This window comes from Strongylocentrotus purpuratus, unplaced genomic scaffold (genome assembly GCF_000002235.5).
Source record: "Strongylocentrotus purpuratus isolate Spur 01 unplaced genomic scaffold, Spur_5.0 spur5_scaffold_5, whole genome shotgun sequence".
Classification (NCBI taxonomy): Eukaryota; Metazoa; Echinodermata; class Echinoidea; order Camarodonta; family Strongylocentrotidae; genus Strongylocentrotus; species Strongylocentrotus purpuratus.
Window position 1 is genome coordinate 6,206,379 of NW_022145611.1, and position 21,364 is coordinate 6,227,742.

Genomic DNA, 21,364 nt, shown 5'->3' on the forward strand with positions numbered 1-21,364 from the left:
GAATCTGGTAACCTTGTCTCAGATCCTTGAACAAAATCCTTGATTTAGCTCATGCTAGGTCATTCAGGAATCCCATGACTTTTACAAGCCGTTAACCTGTCTGATTATCAAGATATTGAGGAAAATGAGTATGGTAAAACCGGTCACTCAAAGATTAAAAAAAATTTTTTTGAGCTACTTCATGATCATTTTGAAGCGCAATTTTGTTAGGGCTTCAATATTACTCCATATCACAGACACTGATAACATGTAGGGCCATGCATCTCAGATTTAACATTGTTAAACGATGCCTTTAAGAAACATCTTCGTGCAGGGATTAACTCATTCTTCTTTTGGCCAACACAGGTGTTCATGTATCCAGCTGTCTTATTAGAGCTGACGCAATGAAGCCGTTGGATTCCACTTCATTTCCATATTACTGTAGGATGTGGAAATTAGGCTTGATTATGTTCTCATTCAAAGATCCGTGTGAGAGCCTTTGTGCACTCACCACGCTCTTAATATTTCCTTTTTTTCTTTATTGATCACTGGCTTCAAGGTCATAGTTCAATTTGCGCCGCCCTATCGTCAACCATCATTGTTTTTTTATAATTCTATTTAGGATGCACAACCATCACAGGGTATTGTAACCCTTGTAAAAGTCATCAATCTTTACTCCTATTTACATTTTAAGGGTTTTATGAATATAATTGAAAACAGGAAGACTTAAGATATGAAATTTAAGATGGTCAACCTGAAGTACAAAATCATATTTTCCTGCTTCTTCAAAAGTTAAGTCCTATTTATATTTTCAGGGTTGTTTTGTCATCATTCTTAACTTCTGTTGTTCAATTTTTGTTCTCCCCATTATTTTCTAACCACAGACGGATTTACTCTAATTCAAGGTCCTGTCCAGCAAACCGCACCGCTACTGGATTTACCCGCTTGACCTGGAAATGATGATCAAGGGATGAGCTTGTGATTACAGGCAGACCGTCCGTCCGACCCAACTGTTCTGTCCGTACATGGCATTAGCAATCAAAGCTTGACTCAACGGCCAGACTAGGAAGGAAAGGGGCGACTCGACGCAGGAGCAGAGCCGTTGTTTTGGCCAGGAAACCGTTATGTTTGATTGCCATTCTCGTCCAGATCGTGGACAGTGCAACATGTGTCTAGCCATGTGTGGATTACTCTCGAGCGAATAGGATCACTTTCTATGAAGCTTTATTGTGATGTGAATCATTGTGAGAGATGAATTCTGATCGACAGTAACGATGTTGACGCAGACAAAGAAATGATTAGTTTGTTTATAGCGTGAGAAAGTGGCTTTGTTTTTGTTACAGTCGAGGGAAAGATAAAGTGATAAATTTGCATGGCTGAATATGGCCACAGCTAGTAGAGGAGTGCATGGGAACTACGTACACGGTGGAGGCGCACAACCAGAGCTGATTCAGTCGGCAAGACAAAGTGCACAGGAGATGGCCGATTACTATCACAGCAAGGTGGTACAAAACGGTCATTCTTCTTCTTCTCAACAGTCGGAAGATAACTATTACAGGCCAGGCTCGTCCGCGCAGAGCCAGGGCAACGGATACCAGTCGGGGAGCACGGTATCGAGGGGTGTGAGTACCCCAAGGAGCGACGGTCGTTCGTGGGGAAGGAGCAGCGGTGATAGCGGTAACGGTCAACTAACCACTGGTCAGTTTCGGGCAACTCCGGTGAAGGTCGATTTCCAGACCACCGAGGTAGTGTCGGAAGTATCGGTTGCGGATAATGAAAAAGACTATCACAAGGAACTCATGTCGTCAACGCAGGACTTGCTTGCCAGGCAGAGCCCTTGGCTCAGGAGCAAAGAGGAAGCGAGGCAGTATTGGAGAGATGAGGAGAAACGGAATGTCCGATCTCCTCAACATCGGAGGCACAACACCAGCCCCGACGGCAAATACTTTGAGCCCGCTCTTGGGGTGGTCAGTGCCTCCTCGAAGGAGAGTCATCGAACCCTAGCGTTGACCACAGATAATCTCAGGAAGTTTAACCATGGGGGTGACTTGCCCCGCATGCCTCTGATGCAAAACCTGAGGCGTAGCATGAGTAACTCGACGCTAGACATGATCGAGAAAACAGACTTCAATGCAGCAGCTGTTACCAGAGAATTTGGGAGCACATCCTCGATAGATGTCCAGAGCACCGGAGGAGAGAGTTTTTTTAGAATGCTGCAGGACTACAAGGCTGTGGATGAGCGCAGTCCAGCGCCCCCACAGTTCAAGCAGCTTATCCAGGGTCGTGTTCCCTCGGTCCACGATGGGCGCAGCAACACCGCCCCTCTGCCTGCGAGGGTGGCACAGCAGACACCGCAGGCAACACCAAAGCAACGCAGTACTACCATCGAAAGAAGCCAAACCATACACAGTCCTAAAACACATCGCAGGTACCCTAGTAAACGAGAAAAGAGGGACAGAACTAAATCCTACTCGAGCGGCGAGCGCAGGCATGAGGGCTCCTTCTTTAGGAAAAAGGGGAAGAGGGGCGACATTTCCAAAGAGAACCATGATAATAGAACTGCTGATGAGATGCTTGAAACAAGGATCGAAGAAGGTGTTAGGAGGAGAGCATTTGAGCATTTTGATGTGCAGAGCTTACACTTTGAACTTGGGGATTTAACCAAGAGTAGTGACTTGATCGCTAAGGGCAACATGACAACGGGAGCATCTGCAGCATCGAGGGCCAGTGCTACCAATACACCAGAGGTAAAGTGTAACAGTCTGTATACAATTGTGCCTTTATTAGAAGAAGGAAATATTTACATTATTCATATAAAATGCAACCATATTGCTGACACTACACTAAGTTGCTGCATGGAATGTTTCCTGATTATAAAACAAGTGTGGAACTTTAAAGATGTACTGATTGAAAGATATATTGCTTTGAAGTGAATTAAAAGTGAAATATGTCAACATTGGATGTTATTTATCATTATCAGGAATAGGAAGAATTTACTGTACTATGAGCGAGACAAAAGTGTAAGAGTCACCCATTACTGGAATACTTCTTTATAAAAATACTAGATATTCTTGATGAAATGATTCACAGTAATCTTGTACCATTTAGAAGCCTCACTTTATTTGAAGTTACTGCATCCACAATTACATGTGGCAAAAATAAATGGGAAAAAATGCATTGCAGCATCATATTAAATACTGTCAAATGAATACAAATTTAATAGCATAGTAGCCTCTACATTCTGCCTGACCTGGGGTTGTTTCACAAAGACTAAGATCAAATTTAAGTTGGGGTAAACTATGGCAGGCCATTCATGCCACAGGTTAAAGGTAAAGACCAGTTATGGTCATGCGATTGCATTGTGAAAGAAACGTTGTGGAATTGATCAGAAAAGGTTGATCATCTAGCATCTAGCATCTGCAAGGTTCTGGAATCATCAAAATGATAAGAAATTTGGCCCATTCTTCGTAAAGTTACAAGCACTATACACAGAAAGATGTATATGGGACTACCCTATATCTCTCACAGACCATGAGAGAAACAAATTTACCAAATATATGAATTAGTAGGCGGTTTGCCGGCAATTTTTTTATCATCATGTATTAGTCAAAACATATTCTTTCACATGATTGGTAATGAGAGCTTCCATTTCATTTTTTTAAATTGGGGCGTTTCCAATACTGGTCTTTACCTTTAATCTCACCATTGGTCTCTCAATTATGATCTTTAGATAATATTTTTTCCTTCAATAATGAACTATCAAAAGATATAATTCTGTAGATTAGTGATCACGGTTTGTACGACTCTTGAGAGACCAATGCCAGTAAACAGTGACAGCAAACAGTGGCATGAATGGCCTGCCATATTTAGTCTTTGTGAAACACCCCCTGACGTTTTGTGTCATTCTCTGGCCAGTAACCTAATTAAGAGGTCTCGGCTCATTTAAAGTAAGGGAAATCCTGTGTCAGACCTTATTTTCTGTGTTAACTGGACCCTGTTATCTTTCACATCAACAAAGCACAGAACCAAAGGGATTTCCCAACATGCAAGCAATGTACAGCTTGACTGTTGAAATTCAATTACTGCTTAAAGTTAAATGATCCAGTGATGTTTTTCATTCAACGGTATCAAAATATTTGCAAAGTCTAACCATTCTAGAACTCTGCTGGAGTGACAGAATACCTTCAAGGAAACTTTGCATCGAAATGAATTAACTATTTTGATACTAGGGGTTATATTGAGTCTGTATAGTGTAGTGAATATCTTTAAAGAGGGTTTCTTATTCATCCCATTAGATAAATATAGCTTTAATATTACATGTACTTGATCTATTTATACCCCCTCCCCTGTACAATCAGAGGGGGGAGGGGGCTGCTAAAAAGTTCCATGCCCCTACCCATTAGAAATAACATTACACTAACGAAACAAAAAAAGGAATTTTGTAAGTAAAGATAGTATGGATCCATTCATTAAAGGGACTTGGTGTTTGAAGATTGTTCAGATGAGAGAAGTGACGCCTTCAAAGAAAACCATAAATTTCTTTGTGGTTTGAGAATTTTTAAAGGATTTTTTGCTAGTTAAAAGGTTAGTACAGGAGTACAGGAGAAGGAATATAATACATGTAAGTAACATTTCATACAAAAATACACATTTTTTTCATCAACCTTCCACAATGTTTAACCAGTACACTTTATCTTTATCTACCTGGAACAACTTGCCAAACCCTTTTTTTTGTGGGGGGGGGGGGGGGGGGGGGCTCATTTTTTGTTTTGTTCATGATTCCAGTCGACTCTTTACAACAAAAAAATCCTCTGGACATGCATTGGACCATGACAACTTTTGGTATAACTTCTGTTTGTAGCCAGAAGGGCGTTGAATCGTATACATGTACACAGAGTTAATGCCCTTCTGCTCAGAACAGCCATTATTTATGAAGCCCACTAGCTGAACAACATTTCTGTTGTCTGATTTTGACAGGGGAGTGTGGAGGATCTTATAAGCGCCGAAGACCAGGACCCCGGTGACAAGCAGAGCAACGATCTCCTCAGTAGCTGCCCTTTCTTCCGCAACGAGATCGGCGACGAATCGGAACCCAGGGTCACACTCTCCAAGATGGGCATGCTAAGCACCAGAGCCATGAGAAGGTAAGGATATATATACAGTGAAACCTGTCTATAAAGACCACCCAAGGAAGACAAGAAAAGTGGTCCTTATAGGCAGGTGGTCTTTACGTACAGGTTCCTAATAGTACATGTTTCAATGAGAAACCACTTTCAAGGGATATAAACAATGTGGTCTTTGTAGACAGGTGGTCTTTCTGTACAGGTGGTCACTAAAGCAGGTTTGACTGTAAACTGAGTGGGTTATTGTCCCTTGGTTGTACATGTATGATGCATGTTCAAGTAGAACCTTATTTGATGCTACAGTACTTATTCTAAAGATGATCTTTGGTGAAAACTAATGATGCATATATCTGAACTACCCGTGTTACACTTATATAAACTGTGTAGTACAAAGTCTTCAGAATGACAATAAATTCTTGAGTTTGTTGTACAATTGGGTTTAAATTTGGGTTGCTGCAGTTTATGAATATTCAATAACAATAATGTTAATACAAAATCAATAGATTGGAGTCACTGATTCCTTTTTAAGTTGTAAAATATTTGAAGCAATAATAGTTTTCTTATCTACTCCATCACCTTGATTTTTAATTATCATATTCTGCCCGCTTGAAGTAGGCCTGTCCTCATCAGCTCGAGTTTGCCAACTAACCCGCTATTTTCAGACTCTGGATATTATCCTGAAGCTCAAAATTGTGTTTTCACCAGACTGAAATGCTCATCACAAACACTAGTTGGGACGATGCAAATTAGCCTGCTATTTATCAAATAGCGGGATATTTTGGAAACAAGACCAAGATTTCTCTGGATATTTTCTAAACCAAATATCCCGCTGATGAAGACGCAAATTAACTGGCTAATTTGAGATCGGGATAGTTAAAATAGCGGGTTATTTGGCAAAGTCGAGCTGATAGAGACAGGCCTAGTGATCGTAAATTGATGGACCTTGATTCCCAAGGACTACCAGCCACAGAGCATAGTCAACAGGAAGCGACATGGTGGAAATGTTGCTACATTTGTGTTTAATACTATCATATCCAAGTTTTGCAGCTAATTGCAATGGTGCCAGGAAACTTGACTTTTGAATGAATACTGTATTATACCTTGTCTATCTCACACTATGATATCACAGTTTAGAATCTCAAGAAATATCTTATCAAGTTCTCTAAGATAATTTTCATAATTAATGTGATCATAATTTGAGAATGATTTATGATGGAGGATGGGATGAATTAACCAGGAGGACTTGATGAAAGGGCATTTCTTGTAGTATTACAGTTTGAACGAGGGGAAAGGGAGGGGGGGGGGGGTGGCTGGAAGAGTTAGTGTAATTGTATTCTGTGTAGAGCTAACTAAGCTTAGGACACTGGTGATACTACATATACATGTAAAAGAGGTGACTGCTGTTTTGCAGTCAAATATACCTATTGATAATGATATTGATGTGATCACAAGTCACATATGATCACAAAGTCAAAAAGCTAGGTACAAAGTAATTGTACATGTAATTGTTGATTTGATCTCAGGGATTTCTGTTCCTAACTTAATATACATAAAATACTCGGTGATCGTAGTGGATCTCTTTAACTTTCGTTGGATGTGCTCACATGGCATGTATTAATGAAGAGATACAGCCAACCATACTGAAATGATATATATTCATGTCTCTCGTAACAGCCAAACATATCAAAATACTATTGGTGTATCATAATTAGATCATAATACATGTCTGCTGGGTGTGTCCATGTCAAATTTATTTTCTTAAGATTAGCTTTCATTGATTAAGTTTTATCCTTATTATGCGAGATATCATGGTGCATTTCTTAGTATTACAAGTTTTTTCACAAATACTGAGTGGGCATAAAGACTACACAATGTACATGTATTCTGGTATAGATAACTGTCCTTACAAAGAAATCTCATTGAGTATAGCTATTAGATACAGAAGATTTTCAAATAAAATCTGGTATGGATACACTCCCAGGCTAATATCTTGAAATCATAACCATGTCTGCTGATGCCCAGGTGGGCATGTAGACTATGTCTGGTATGGATGGTAGAGGTCGTGGCCAGGAGGGGCACCGGTAATCAACGCTGAATGGTGCTAATTGCTCCATGCAGCGCCTGCTATGCCAGTTGGATCACATCCAGTATTCAGGGTTGTACCGGGGGTTGAACTTGTAATAGGGGTAATATGAAGGTCAACGGACGTCAACAAGAGTGAGGATTAAATCAGCTATGTTTTTATAATAATCTTTTAAAGTCCACTCCAAATTTTATTAAGTTAAACCGAAAATGGAAATTCTTTTTGCCCAATTGATCGTGAGCCCGGCAGCCACTGAGCAGCACCAGATCGACGTTGCTCTATCCCTTATTGTTGAACGCCAAACAAAGTAGCAGCAACTCCCGTCTTTTAACGTCTTTTGGTATGACGCGGCTGGGGTTCGAACCCAAGACCTCCCGGTTGTGAGGCGGATGCTCTACTGACTGAGCCAACACACTGGTTATGTGTAGTAGAGTAAAATATGACCGGGATTGATTTAGGATAGAGGTTTGGTTCTACAGTAAATATGAATTAAGTGATTACTACATCAGTATACTGATAAGAAAAGGGATTCAAGTAAAAATCTCAAGGGCGCTGTTTCTTAAAACTTTATAACATTAACAAGTGAAAGTAATTGTAGCTACTGAAATCATTGAATTGGATTTTTGCTAAATATTTTGGTTACAGAAATGTGGCAGCAATTGCCTTATTTTCCAGTTTTGCCAGTTTGACATGTTTTATTGGAGCTGCTCATTGAAATTTTGTTGTAGTGGAGTCATGCGTACTTTGCTGACGAACAACTTCATTTTATTATCTTAGGAATAGACAAAGAAATAAATGATTCTGATAATAACAAGCAGTTTTAATCCGAATCCATTGGTTTTTCCCCGGAATAAGACAATCCTTCATTTTTCACTTGAACATTTGGCAGAGAATTGGCAGAGGTGACTTTGATTTGATTTGATAAGGTTTTATTCGAATATTCAACAATACAGCTGGAGGCTGATACAAGTGACTTCTGATCAAAGACATTCAGGGACTGCCTTACCCTACCCCCCCCTCCCCCATTACCAACGTGAACCCATCTCCATTCATGCATTGACAAACCCATTTATTCTATTACCAACTCAATCTAATCATCTCTCCTTTATGACATCACCAGGTATCGTCATCAAACCATTCTTGAGAAGAGGGGGGCTTCCGAGCTCAGCATCAACGACGACCAATCCAATTATGTGTGGCGAGGGCCTGTCATAGAGCACATGGACCAAGGGGCCCTCTATTATCGGAAGCACTTCTACAAGCATGGTAATGATAATAATGAAAATAATAATAATAAACTTGAGCTCTGGTAAAAAAAGAAAATGAATTCTCACAGAATCAAACAAAACTCACACTGTTCAAGATTAAAAATAAATTTCATTTACCGAACAATTTTGGTCGAAAATGTATACTGGCTGAGTAATGAGCATAGAAAGATAAGGAAATCAAGGTAATGATCAGCTTTTTCTGATCCATTCCACACCTTTTCTTTCACAATGCATTCGCATGACCAGAACTCAACTTTATCTTTAATAATAATAATAATGACAATTTTTGATACTGTTTTAATGCCCATATCCACCATGCAAGGTGCTCAAGGCACTCCGTCTTACTCTAGCTCTGCTAGGCCACCAATTTCGTGCTCACAGCATTCAAGGAATTTCTTCCTACTGGTACCCATTTAACACCTGGGTGAAGAGTGGCAAATGTAGATTAATGTCTTGTCAAAGGACATTATTGTCGTGGTAGACTCAAACCCTGAACCATGTGATCCACAGTCTGACGATGTATCTACTAGACAAAGACACCTGTGCTAATTGTCTATCGTGGTTTAATTAATTTGAAGTATGCCCAGCAGAAGGACTTGAACATGAATTTTTGTCAAATTGTTAACCGTTTAAGCATGCCTTTTTGTTAATACGCACATCAGAATTTATTTTTGCAAATGTGGCCAATTATAGCTACCACAATTTTCCTGTAGTGTGTATCAAAACTAGCCCCCTATTTATTTTTAGCCAAGTGATGCCATTTTTTAGGAAATTGGGCATGACGTTTTAAATGGCTGTTGGGTACGTTAGTTAGATGTGCAACCTTTACGTCATGCAAATGATCCTTATTAAAGTTTACAGCAAAATTGTTCATTGATTATTATTGAACGAAGACGAAGCAAAATAAAATGAATATGCAGTTCATTTTTAGCTGATCAAGTATCAATGTATATCAGTTCACTTCTCAGAAACCTACTGTTCAATAGTTGATAATTTGTTACCATTTTGGTTTTTAATTGAAAACCTACAGAAGTCAATGGCATGTGTTTAACCCATTAACAACATATAACATTTACCTATCCACCCCCCCCCCCCTTCTTGTACACCATCTGTTTGCAAGCATAATATTGTCTCTTTCCCTTGTTTGTTTTGTGCGTGTAGAACACCAGAACTACTTTGGTGTGGATGAGTTCCTTGGCCCTCTGGCCGTCAGCGTCCGGCGGGAGAGGGTGGAGGAGCAGGAGAGTCCAGTGGAGAACAGCAAGGACCATAACATGAGATACAGATATAGGATTCTACTCCGTTCTAGTGAGGTAAGTAAGCTCAAACACATGGATGGGTGGGTGCATAGAAGTCTGGAAGCACAGACTCTAAGGGTGCGTTCAAGTGACACTTTTTCACCCTAGAAACCCGTTTTTCAAAGACGTTTAGTTAAAAACAGGGTTTCGTTCAAGCGATGTTTTGTCGTCGTAAAAATAAATGTGTTTAAAAACGCAAACATGAAACGCTGAAAAAAAGATGCGTTTTGCCAAAAATCGCTTGAATGAACAGAAATCTTGATCATGATTCTAAAATGTCCTTATCGTGCACTGCTTCCGGTTTGGCCGACACTCGACCGTAAACAAATTCAGAAAGCACGCAGCAAAGTTGACCTATACTTCCTGGGTCAAACTGCACAGTGTGATGAGCAGTGGCTGGGCTTGAAATGAGCGAGAATCCGCGTTGATGAAAAATCGCTTGAACGCTCTCCTGCAGTAACCATGTTTTTTAATGGCGTTTTGATTGGTGATTCATGTTTGTGATGTAGCTTTAAAAAATTGCTTGAACATACCCTAATTTGACACTTTACACTTGACCACTTGACCACAATTTCTAAAGCCTTGAACAGATTGATGGGCAGATGGATAGATACGCAGGGGCAGTTCCACTTCTTTGGTATTGCAGGCCTTTGGGATTTTCATTCCTTTCTCACATAAAACCCACAGACATTATGTTGTTGGTTTGTTGGTCCGTCTGTAATTACTATAGCAAAACCCTGATCACATCAACGAGATAAAGCATCCAACTTTTATCAGACCGATCAAAGTATTGCTTGACCTCAACTCTCCAAGAATTGGTCAGTATGTAGTCAGTTTGGACTTAGTTTGGTGGTGTAACTGAGGTGACGGGGAAAAAGTTTTCAACCCAAGCTTGTTCCAAGTTTTTGTTTTTCAGAAGCATGGACAAATGAAAAGATCAACATTTTAGTACAAGAGGTCAAAGGCCATGCATCCTTCCTTGCATTAGAAAATCGAGATATGTACTCCACATTATTTCAACTGTCAAAATATTGACAAAATCCTGGGTGTTGTTTGTGAACCAACATCCAAGTGAACTTTCCAGGAAGGCTAGCAGAGTACTGTCATGTCAGCGATACTCCCATGTTTACCCAAAGTTTCTGCCAAGTGTAGAAACAGTATTGGTTTCACCGGAAGCGAGTCGACCGAAGAAAGCTTCATTCAGTCGTCCTCACATCAAGGAAATGTTCCAACTTTTCATTGTGGCAATGGCAAACAGGAAGAACTTGAAGGAAGTACTTGAAAGGTCGCAGAGAGTTTTTTTAATTGGAGTTTGAAACCATGATTCTCATGACTATCACTTTCGGATGAGGATGTTTTCCCAGAATGATCGGCTCAGCAGGGAATGGCAAATTGGCAATGTGAACTAGATTATGGCGATGAAAAACAGCTTGAACTGGTTTGAAGTAGGCTTTTGACCTACTCTATACAGACAATAAAAAGGAAAAGGAAAGAGTAAAAAATGAGCATGTTAAGAACTGTCCATAGATCATTGTATACTATTCAAAGTAACCTGTGGGATATTTCAGATAGACAGATGTAATTAAGTACTCGATATAGGAGGGTGGTGACTTTGTGATGTTTATAGCACATGTCCTTCTACATATAAATGGATTTCTAACACTGCAGATTTTTGTTTGTTGTTGTTGTGGGGGGGGGGGGAGGACTGTTTAAGGACTTCAAAGCTGTTAGATCAACTTAAGGTAAATTTGCTATATATGCAATTGTTACAAGGATGGCTCTTCTATACTGAAGTAAATAATAGTTTCAAAAACTGAAAAAAGGATTTCTTTCTTATGGGCTGTATCAACGGGCAACAGTTCTGTTTTCCTGTACGACAACAAAAACAGTCAAAATTTGATAGCTTATTCTGGTGCGACTGCATGGATAATAGATAGATTCAAGCTGATTGAGTGTAAAATTAGCTCTTTTTTGAGTTCAGCTGTCCTTAATTTTGATCCCTTGAGGTCACCGCTGACAGAGACGAGTCTCCTGGTCAATCTGCCTATTGTTATAGATCATCATGTCATAGACAGCAAGAGAGAGAGTGAGAGATAGAGAGGATGAGAGAAAGAGAGAGGGTGAGAGAGAAAGAAAGAGAGAGAGGGTGAGAGAGAGAGAGAGAGAGAGAGAGAGAGAGAGAGACAGACAGGCAGACAGAGAAAGAGAGAGAATATGAGATTGATTGATTGACGAGTCTCCTGGTCAATCTGCCTATTGTTATAGATCATCATGTCATAGACAGCGAGAGATAGAGAGAGATAGAGAGGATGAGAGAAAGAGAGAGGGTGAGAGAGAAAGAAAGAGAGAGAGGGTGAGAGAGAGAGAGAGAGAGAGAGAGAGAGAGAGACAGACAGGCAGACAGAGAAAGAGAGAGAATATGAGATTGATTGATTGACGAGTCTCCTGGTCAATCTGCCTATTGTTATAGATCATCATGTCATAGACAGCGAGAGATAGAGAGAGAGATAGAGAGGATGAGAGAAAGAGAGAGGGTGAGAGAGAAAGAAAGAGAGAGAGGGTGAGAGAGAGAGAGAGAGAGAGAGAGAGAGAGAGAGAGAGAGAGAGAGACAGACAGGCAGACAGAGAAAGAGAGAGAATATGAGATTGATTGATTGACGAGTCTCCTGGTCAATCTGCCTATTGTTATAGATCATCATGTCATAGACAGCGAGAGAGAGATAGAAAGAGAGAGAGAGAACGAGAGAGAAAGAGAGAGAGAGGGGGGGGAGTGAGAGAGAGAGAGAGAGAGAGAGAGAGAGAGAGGGTGAGAGAGATATAGGGGAGGGAGAGAGAGAGAGAGGGAGAGAGAGAAAGAGAGAGGATGAGAGAGAGAGAGAGAGAGGGTGAGAGAGAGAGAGAAAGAGAGAGAATATGACATTGACTGATTGGTTTCCGAGTCTCCTGGTCAATCTGCCTATTGTTATAGATCATCATGTCATAGACAGCAAGAGAGAGGATGAGAGAGAAAGAGAGAAAGAAATAATATGACATCAGTGATTGATGTGCTAAGTAGTGTTGGGACACTGCCCTTTGTTGATAAAAGGATACAAGTCACATCTGAAATTTGTCAACATTTTGTCCAGTAATGTCTAAACGGCATTTGAAAAACTAAAACCCATTTGAGTGATGAAATAGTTAGCTCCAGGAAGCTCTCAGTAAAGTAGCTCTGGTAAATAAACAGAGACTTCTAGTAAGAAAATGAAAGAATACATCAAAATATGGCCTAAAGGGACACATCATATATGCAGCAAATGTAGTAGGAGCTCCAGGGAACAACAAAATATTTTTCAACTGCTAGACAGGCATTTTATATGAAAATTGAGGAATGTTTTATGTTTTTTTTAGAGGCATAATATCTCTTATGATTGTGATCGTTAATAGTATTTCTATGTCTACTTAAAGTGACTCGGTAACATTACCTCAGATTTTGAAACAAAATTCTGGATTTAGCTCATGACGCAATCATTAATATAAACCTTTAGGTCAGTCAAGAAGCCCATGAATTTTACAAGCCGAATGTCTGTCTGATTTTCAAGATATTTATGATTGGAAATAAAAAATGAGTATGGTAAAACCAGTCACTCAGAGATGTTTACTTTTTTGAGGCACTTCATAATCATTTTGAAGTGCAATTTTTTTAGGGCTTCAATATTACACAATATCACAGACGCTGATAGCACGTAGGGCCATGCATTTCAGATTTGTAAAACTGGAAATTTTGTTAAACAATGCCTTTAACAAAGAGGTGATATCCATGAAACTGATCGCTTGTCTCCTTTTGTGTCAAGTAAAGGGCGGCATAGTCCCAGGATCTCTATCTTCAGATAGCGGCTTAGGTTTCCTGAAATAGGGCTCTATATTCCCAATGCAGGATATAGGAGATCCATCAGATTCTTGAGTATGGCCGAATATAGCAATCTGATACTCAATGTGGAAATAAAGATGTAGAAAGATCTCTACATCAAAGTAGCTCTTTGATTGGATCGTAGGTCATCAATTTTGGCTATGGTTGATTATAGTGCTATTTGTAAACCAGGACTCATAATATGATGAGTTTGGAGGGAGTGATTGTCACTAGATAGACCTATAGTATCACTCTACATGACTACAATACTGTTCAATTTAAGAATGAAATGAAGAAAGGCACTTTTTAGTAATTATGGGTGGTATTCTCATAAGTTAAGCCGGGACTAAGTCCAGACTAAACAAGAATTTTAGTTCACACTTCTATGGAATGCTAGGTTTCATCTTCCTCCTTAATATTCATGACAAAGATAATCTACCAAAGACTTTGTTAAAATTCAGTTCATACTAATATTATCTTTTTCTTCCCATTTCATAGCAAAATTAATTTTTTGGACACTTTTCATTGAAGGATTAAAATAATCTGTACACGGTAAATGAGTTGGCAACTGGCACTCCATAAAAGTGTAGACTAACTAAGTACGCGCTAACTTAGTACGCGCTACCGGAATACCACCCTATATTATTATAGTTGATTATATCCTCAATGGTTGATTGTATTTTCCTCCTTCTTTTCCACCAATGCTTAAATAGCTGATTTCCAAAAAGATTAAAGCCTCTAAAATTTGACGTCTGTAGGAGCTTGGATGACAAATTCCATGTATGCACCAGAATGTTTATCTAGCATAGGATCGAAGTGTCTCACTTATGAAAATCTTGTTGACTTTATTTAGATATTGATCCGATCATGATTTTAGGGCAGTTATGAGTTATTTGTGAGCTTTTTAGGGTGAACTATGTATCATTTATCAGTGGTTGTCGGATTTATACAAGTAATTGCACAATAATTAATGTTCCTACTGGGATGTTCAAACGACTCCAGTAGAAAGATTCACAATATTAGATATACTGTCATTATTCTTCATTCTTACATTTATCCCAGTAATAAATGAATGAGATTGAAGATAACTTCATTGCATTTTCAGTCATTGAAGCGTACAACCCAGTTCTGTGACCTAAAAATGAAAATATCTCCACAATCATTCCTAGTAATCCTAGAACTATTTTGGGGGGATCTCGTGTCTTTTGCTCTTATTTCCAACATCAGGAATTGTAAATCTATATATTAGCGTCATTAATCCTTAGAATGACTAATTAAGGAGCATTTTCGTAATTTTTCGTGAGAATCTTTCCGCGAGGAACTTGCTCTCTTGCCCTCGTCGTTGGGGCCCCTCATGGGGGGAGTGAAATGAATTACCATTAATCCATTATTTCCTGCATGGTATACCCGTTCTTTTCTGCCACTCTGTGGGTGCGTTCAGTCGTCACTTTTTCACCCTAGATTCACGGTTTTCAAAGATGTTTAGTTTAAAACATGGTTGCATTCAAGCAATTTTTCGTCGGTCGTAAATATTAACGTGTTTAAAAACAAAAACATGAACTGCTGAAAAAGATGCGTTTTGTATCGTGATTCTGCAGAATCACGGTCGCTAAAATTCGCTTGAATCAACAGAGATCTCAAACATGATTCTATGACGTCATTATCTAGCCTGTTCCGGTTTGACCGACAGTCGACCGTAAACACAGACAGAAAGCACGCGGCAAAGTTGACCTATACTTCCTGGGTCAAACTGCACAGTGTGATAAGCAGTGGCAGGGCTTGAAATGAGCGAGAATCAGCGTTGATGAAAAATCGCTTAAGTCCTCTCCCGCAGTTTAGGTTTTTTGTTTTGTGATTCATGTTTGTGATTCTAGCTTCAAAAAATCGCTTGAACGCACCCTACACCTCATTGCCTTCACTCTTAACTGGTCCAGTTTTTTAATCAATCATTGCCAGGTAAACGCCAAAGTTTGTTTAGTCAGGGTAATTTATAACCAACTTGGCGTGTCAAGTCACATTACAAGTAATTAAGACTCGGACACATCGAGTGTGTATTCTTAGAGCAATCCTAGATCTCCACAGAGATAGCATACCTTATGTAATGTTGAGTTGGTTGTCTGTCAGAGTGTATGAATGCATTCTCTTTGTGCTTGTAATGAAATATATTCTGTAATGCTTCATTTTTCCTTGAGCGGCTATTTAGTTTGTTGAGTATTGACAGTTTCATGATTTCTTGTTGGGAAGGGGGGGGGGGGGGAAGGGGGCTCAGATTATACAATTTTATAATGAATATGACAGGAATCAGGAAATCAAACATAACCCTTCAAATGATCAAATCATAGTACAGTTGCATATAAGTAACCGGATCTAATGTTCTTTTATATTTCATGGAAAAGACATACACAGCTTCCCAACATGAATTGAAAGAACATCTGGTTTAATGCATTCAAGGAAATTATTGATTCCTGAATAATTGAAATTCCATTTACATGATGTAATATTGCTCTGGAATAAAACATGACATACACTATATGAGCATTATATTTGGAAATAAGGAAAAGCGCATCAAATCCATTTCCATATTAAACTGCATTGCATGTTCTGGTTTTTAAATAAGGGTCCACCTGCACAACCCCAGTTGATTATACCGCAAAGAGAGACCCGAGGGTTACAGTGATTCAGTTGGCTTTTTGCCTCCCAGGCACAGGTGATGCCAAACACTGCATCCCAGTACAGTGCACATACAGGTCAACGCGCTTTGTTACTGTTGAGCTTCATCTATGTTCAATACAAACAAAATAGCATGAATGTGTGCGGTGATGATCAAGATCCGGTTGTAATACCTTTCTGGCAACAGGTGGCTGTATTTGTCTTCCAGCACACACTGACCCGTCACTCTCCCCAGCCGGCTGGGCTAGACATGGCTTAGGGGCCCCCAACCCCTGCAGGGATCTGATGAAACATTCACCCGTCTCTATGAGAATTCATTAATCATCTATTATCAAATTTATCATGGTTTTATTGTTGGTTGATGAAATACGGTTTGTTGCTACCGGTACTCAATCTTTTGATTTCATATTTTGGAAAGATTTTGATGTAATTGATATTACAGATGTGTATCAAGCATGTTGTTGACTCGTTCAATTTACATATTTCCTTTTATGTCGAACAGTGTCAGATTTACAGTAATGCTATGTAAAGTAAAGAACAAAATTGAATTTAGACAAAATGGCATTGGAAGTGAAAACCTGAATTATTGAATTATGATTTAAAAACCCATTTTTTTTCATTTACTGTACTGTTGTGTTGAAGAGTGTAGGTGAATAAAACTTTATTTTTCGCAAAAGTGAGATTTCCTTATAAATGGGCAACCAAATATATTTGAATTTTTTTAAAAGACCTCCTTTGTAATGGTAAAGGTGATTCCGTGCATATTACAACATATTCCTTTTTTCCCCCATTTACATTAACATCTTAATTGGAGCATTCTAGAGCTTTACTGTCATCTGCATTGGAAGTTGAGAAAACCAGATTTACGTCCCCAAGTGACCAGCAGAAGACGTAGTTGCTGCTACCTCGTACACATCCTTGTCAGACATCGCTGATTGAGATGACAGGAAGGGTTCATTCCTTGATTGTGATTTGATGCTTCCTTTGTTGTCACACTTTGATTCAGCTGCAGTAATTAGCGGATTAATAAAAATTAATGAATTGAAAAGGTCAAAGGGTCAGGAGGGAGGGGGTATTAAAGATAAACTCCAGTTTTGGTAAAAAAAAGAAAATTGTTACTTTACCAAGACTCGGTCAAATTCATTATGATTTTGATGACTCCAGAACCTTGCAGTGCACACCAATACTTACATGCTACATGATTAACTGTTTCTGATCCTTTCCACACCTTTTCTTTCACAATGCAATCACATTACCAGTACTAAAGTTTATCTTTAATGTATATTTCCCATCCTGAAAGACTTAGTAATGAGGATTAATGCCTTGCCTAAGGGCACTAGCGTATCAACTTGGTTTCGAACCCGGGACCTCCCGGTTACGAGACCACTGCTCTACCACTGAGCCATCGTGCCTCCTGATTTGTCCAAGATATTCGTTTTGAAACATTAGAAGGAAATGTGAGCACGTGAGAAATTTACTGACTAATAAAAACAAGGTTTGTTTATTTTATGAATCAACAGTCACGATGTAAAAAAAATGAGAGAGAAAAAGAGGCATTGGAATAATGGAAATGAAAGAATGTCCTTCATAAGAAGGAAGTGAGAAGAACAAAGTAATCACATTGATGTGGCATTTTGATTATCCGCCATATATGTCCATCATCCCAAGTTGAGATATTCAATTCTGACATTTCATATCCCTTGCACTCAAGTCGTGAAATGTGATTTGTAGGGCTTTCGCTTCACACACGAACTACATTCTCGAGTGGCCGGACCTCTCCTATTACCATTGCGTGATCTGAATATCAAATTGTGTTTCAAGATTGAGCTCTAACTAGCTCCTCGAGATTTGTCCAAGATATCTGTTTTGATAGATGGGCAGGAAACGTGAGCACGTGCCAGATTTACTGCCCAATAAAACAACATATTTCTTCCATGAAATTGACAAGGGAAATGCCCAGGAGATGTGTTACTTTCACCTTGGTATGTGAGTGAGATGGGGGATTCACTACGAGAGCTTTACTATGTTTCGGTTTTGCTTCTTTAATGTGAAAACTTCCTTGTCCCTCCATCCAAATCTGCCAGTCATCGTCCCTCACCAAATTGGCACAGAGTTTGTTTGCAAAAAGTTCATGGGCTTGTTGAAACCGGCTTTCCATGTAACACTGCACTTCAAAGTCATGTGATTTTTAGCAATGAAATGAAAGCCATTGTTTATGGCACATTTTGAAGATAATTGAGCCTTGAGCTTTTCGATCTATCATCATTCTGGCTTCTTGAAATGAAAGTAAATTTTGTCAGTATCTGACATAAATATTTGAAATTTTGGATACATCCAAAATATATAGCATTGTCTGGTGTAGTTCATAAAATCCTAACCAAATCCTGGAAAATTATTGACATCCTTGTGAATGGTTGAAATTGTTGGTCCTTTGAATTTTCCGTGAAGAACCTTGAGAAAATATAACTCATATACTTCCATTACCCAAAAGCCTTATCAAACATACATGTATGCATTTCCAAGTACAGGTGTAGTGTTTGATTTTTGCACCAGTGAACAATCGAGTAATAGCATTTATCAGGGTCTATACCTCTGATTGCCGACCTCTCCTCTCGATCGTGCCCCTGCCCGCATCCAGTCATGTAGAGAAAGATATGGGCTCTGTAGGTAATGAAATGGAACGCGTGCAGCGCTGCCAGACCGAATCCCCGCGATGCTTGTAAAAAGCAATGAAAAATTAGAGCTGTTTGGCTCGATGTGCTTGATTTCCCTATGGATGTTAATAGCGATTTTAAAACGTCCATGGAGATTGTTTGGCCTGGCTAGTAGTGGATGTAGAGCTACATTTAGCTGGAGAGCCGAGTGTGAATACCCTGATGAGCCATTAAAAACAATCGATGGAAGAGCTTAGGATTGGAAAAGAGGAGGGGGGGGGGGGGGGGTAGGAGGGAGAAGAGATTTATCGATTGGGAATGGAATGAAAGCCTGTTAAAGGTAAAGACCAGTATTGGAAACGCCCCAATTTCAAAAAATCATGTGATAGAATATGTTTTGACTAATACATGATGATAACAATTTTGCCGGGAAACCGCCAACTAATTGATATATTTGGTAAATTAATTTATCTATTGGACTGTGAGAGATAAACGCACGTGTCGCGCACGTGTGCGTAGTCCCATATTCATCTTTTTGTGTACAGTGCTTGTAACTTTACGAAGACTTGGCCAAATTTCTTATGATTTTGATGATTCCAGAACCTTGCAGTACACACCAATACTTATATGCTAGATGATCAACCTTTTCTGATCGATTCCACAACGTTTCTTTCACAATGCAATCGCATGACCATAACTGGTCCTTATCTTTAATAGTGAAAGTGCATACCGGTATCCAAATATATTCATCCGAAGATTCTTCTGCTTTAATTTTACTTTACATTATTATAGGTCAGTTTCATTAATGACCTCAGGAGGTTATCTGCTAGTTAGTAATACTAGCAGTTTGAGGCAAAACATGCTGTGTACATTTAATGTATGTAAGTACTATAAATCAGCGACATCACAAGAAAATGTCTTCCCCTAGTCAAGATATGGTGAAGTAACCGGATAAAACAATGAATATTTGTCTATATGAGATCTGTTTGCAATTAAGTCAGTCGGTTTAACAGACAAAATAATAGAATGACAAACTTCACATCGATAAAAGATGAACCTGTATTTGTAAGTAGGGTGGCATAGGCTGTATCTCTTTTCTAAATTGAAAAAATAAATTATGGTTGGAAAAAGATGATCCTTGACATCCCATCATTAATTTCCCCCATCAGCATCTCGGAACATTAGATAGTGAGAGTATATACGTCATGGCAGACCACTCTTCCTCAATAAATTGTCCATGCTTCATGTCAACGGACATTCTTCAAAGGCTAAGGAAATTCTTAGCATGCACATGGCTATCCCTGAACATGTTTAAAGTGATGATAGAGTTTTGTATTAAAGGGAACTTAAAGGTATAGACCAGTTCTGGTCATGCGATTGCATTGTGAAAGAAACGGTGTGAAATCGTTCAGAAAAGGTTGATCATCTAGCATATAAGTATTGGTGTGCACTGCAAGGTTCTGGAATCATCAAAATGATAAGAAATCTGGCCCAGTCTTGGTAAAGTTACAAGCACTGTACAGAGAAAGATGTATATGGGACTACACAAACATGTGGCATAAAAATCTGTCCTGATCTTTATGTTGTTACATGCCATATTTAGAATATGAAAGCATTTGAAGAGCCATGCTTTTCGGGGAACATGTTATCTCTGATGCTCTACCACACATGCATAATAACAATGATAATGCTCACACCTCTTCCCAGAACTCAACCTTCTCTTTAAGATTTAAAGAAAGCTGAAAGTTTCATCGGAACAAACGCTTTGTCTATTTCTTTGTCGTAGTTTGAATATGAGTCGTCCTTTTCAGGAAACATATTTCAAAGATACTTGTTGAACATAAAGAATGAAAACTCAAAACCAGTTTTTTACTCTTCTCAGAACTCAACCTTGCAAAGGGTCTTGGAAAGAGAGGGAAGGGAATATATAGACACATCTTTGCTCCTACACCATAGCTTTGACTAACATTTAACGTTGGGATGTTTGAATCGTAGACTGATGTATGATGTCTTTACTAAGAAATTAATAATAGGTTTTAAAAGTATGTTAACCCACGTCTAAGAAGGAGCAGGACCCCGTCTGTACATGTATTCATGCATAAGAAACAGTAGGCTATAGGACTACCGTAAATCTCCGTGTATAAGGCGCACCTGTGTATAAGGCGCACCCCTATTTTTTTTTTGGGGGGGGGAAAAAAAAAAAAAAAAAAAAAAAAAAAAAAAAAATCGTTTTTTGTTTTGTTGTTGTTGTTGTTTTGTTGCCGAAAACCCACGTGGGGAAGGACCTTCATTTTACATCGAAGTGCAGTTGAAGTTGTGAACTTGTCACAAATAATAGTAACAACAGTCTAAGGCTTCATGATACCAAGTGTCCCACACCAGCCTCGTCACATCACCTAGCAG

The 21,364-nt window shown here is 39.1% G+C and overlaps 1 protein-coding gene across 3 annotated transcripts in view; it reads left to right on the top strand.

The window, feature by feature from the left end:
* The first annotated feature begins 863 nt into the window (after positions 1-863).
* LOC580086 (signal-induced proliferation-associated 1-like protein 1) overlaps positions 864-21,364 on the top strand; it is a 46,830-nt gene continuing 26,329 nt past the window's right edge. For all 3 annotated transcript variants that reach the window (XM_030999419.1, XM_030999420.1, XM_030999421.1), the window contains exons 1-4: positions 864-2,726; positions 4,957-5,123; positions 8,306-8,451; positions 9,615-9,766. In XM_030999419.1, coding sequence (XP_030855279.1) covers positions 1,362-2,726; positions 4,957-5,123; positions 8,306-8,451; positions 9,615-9,766 — 1,830 coding nt within the window. In that variant the 5' untranslated portion in view covers positions 864-1,361. The remainder of the gene's footprint in view (positions 2,727-4,956; positions 5,124-8,305; positions 8,452-9,614; positions 9,767-21,364) is intronic.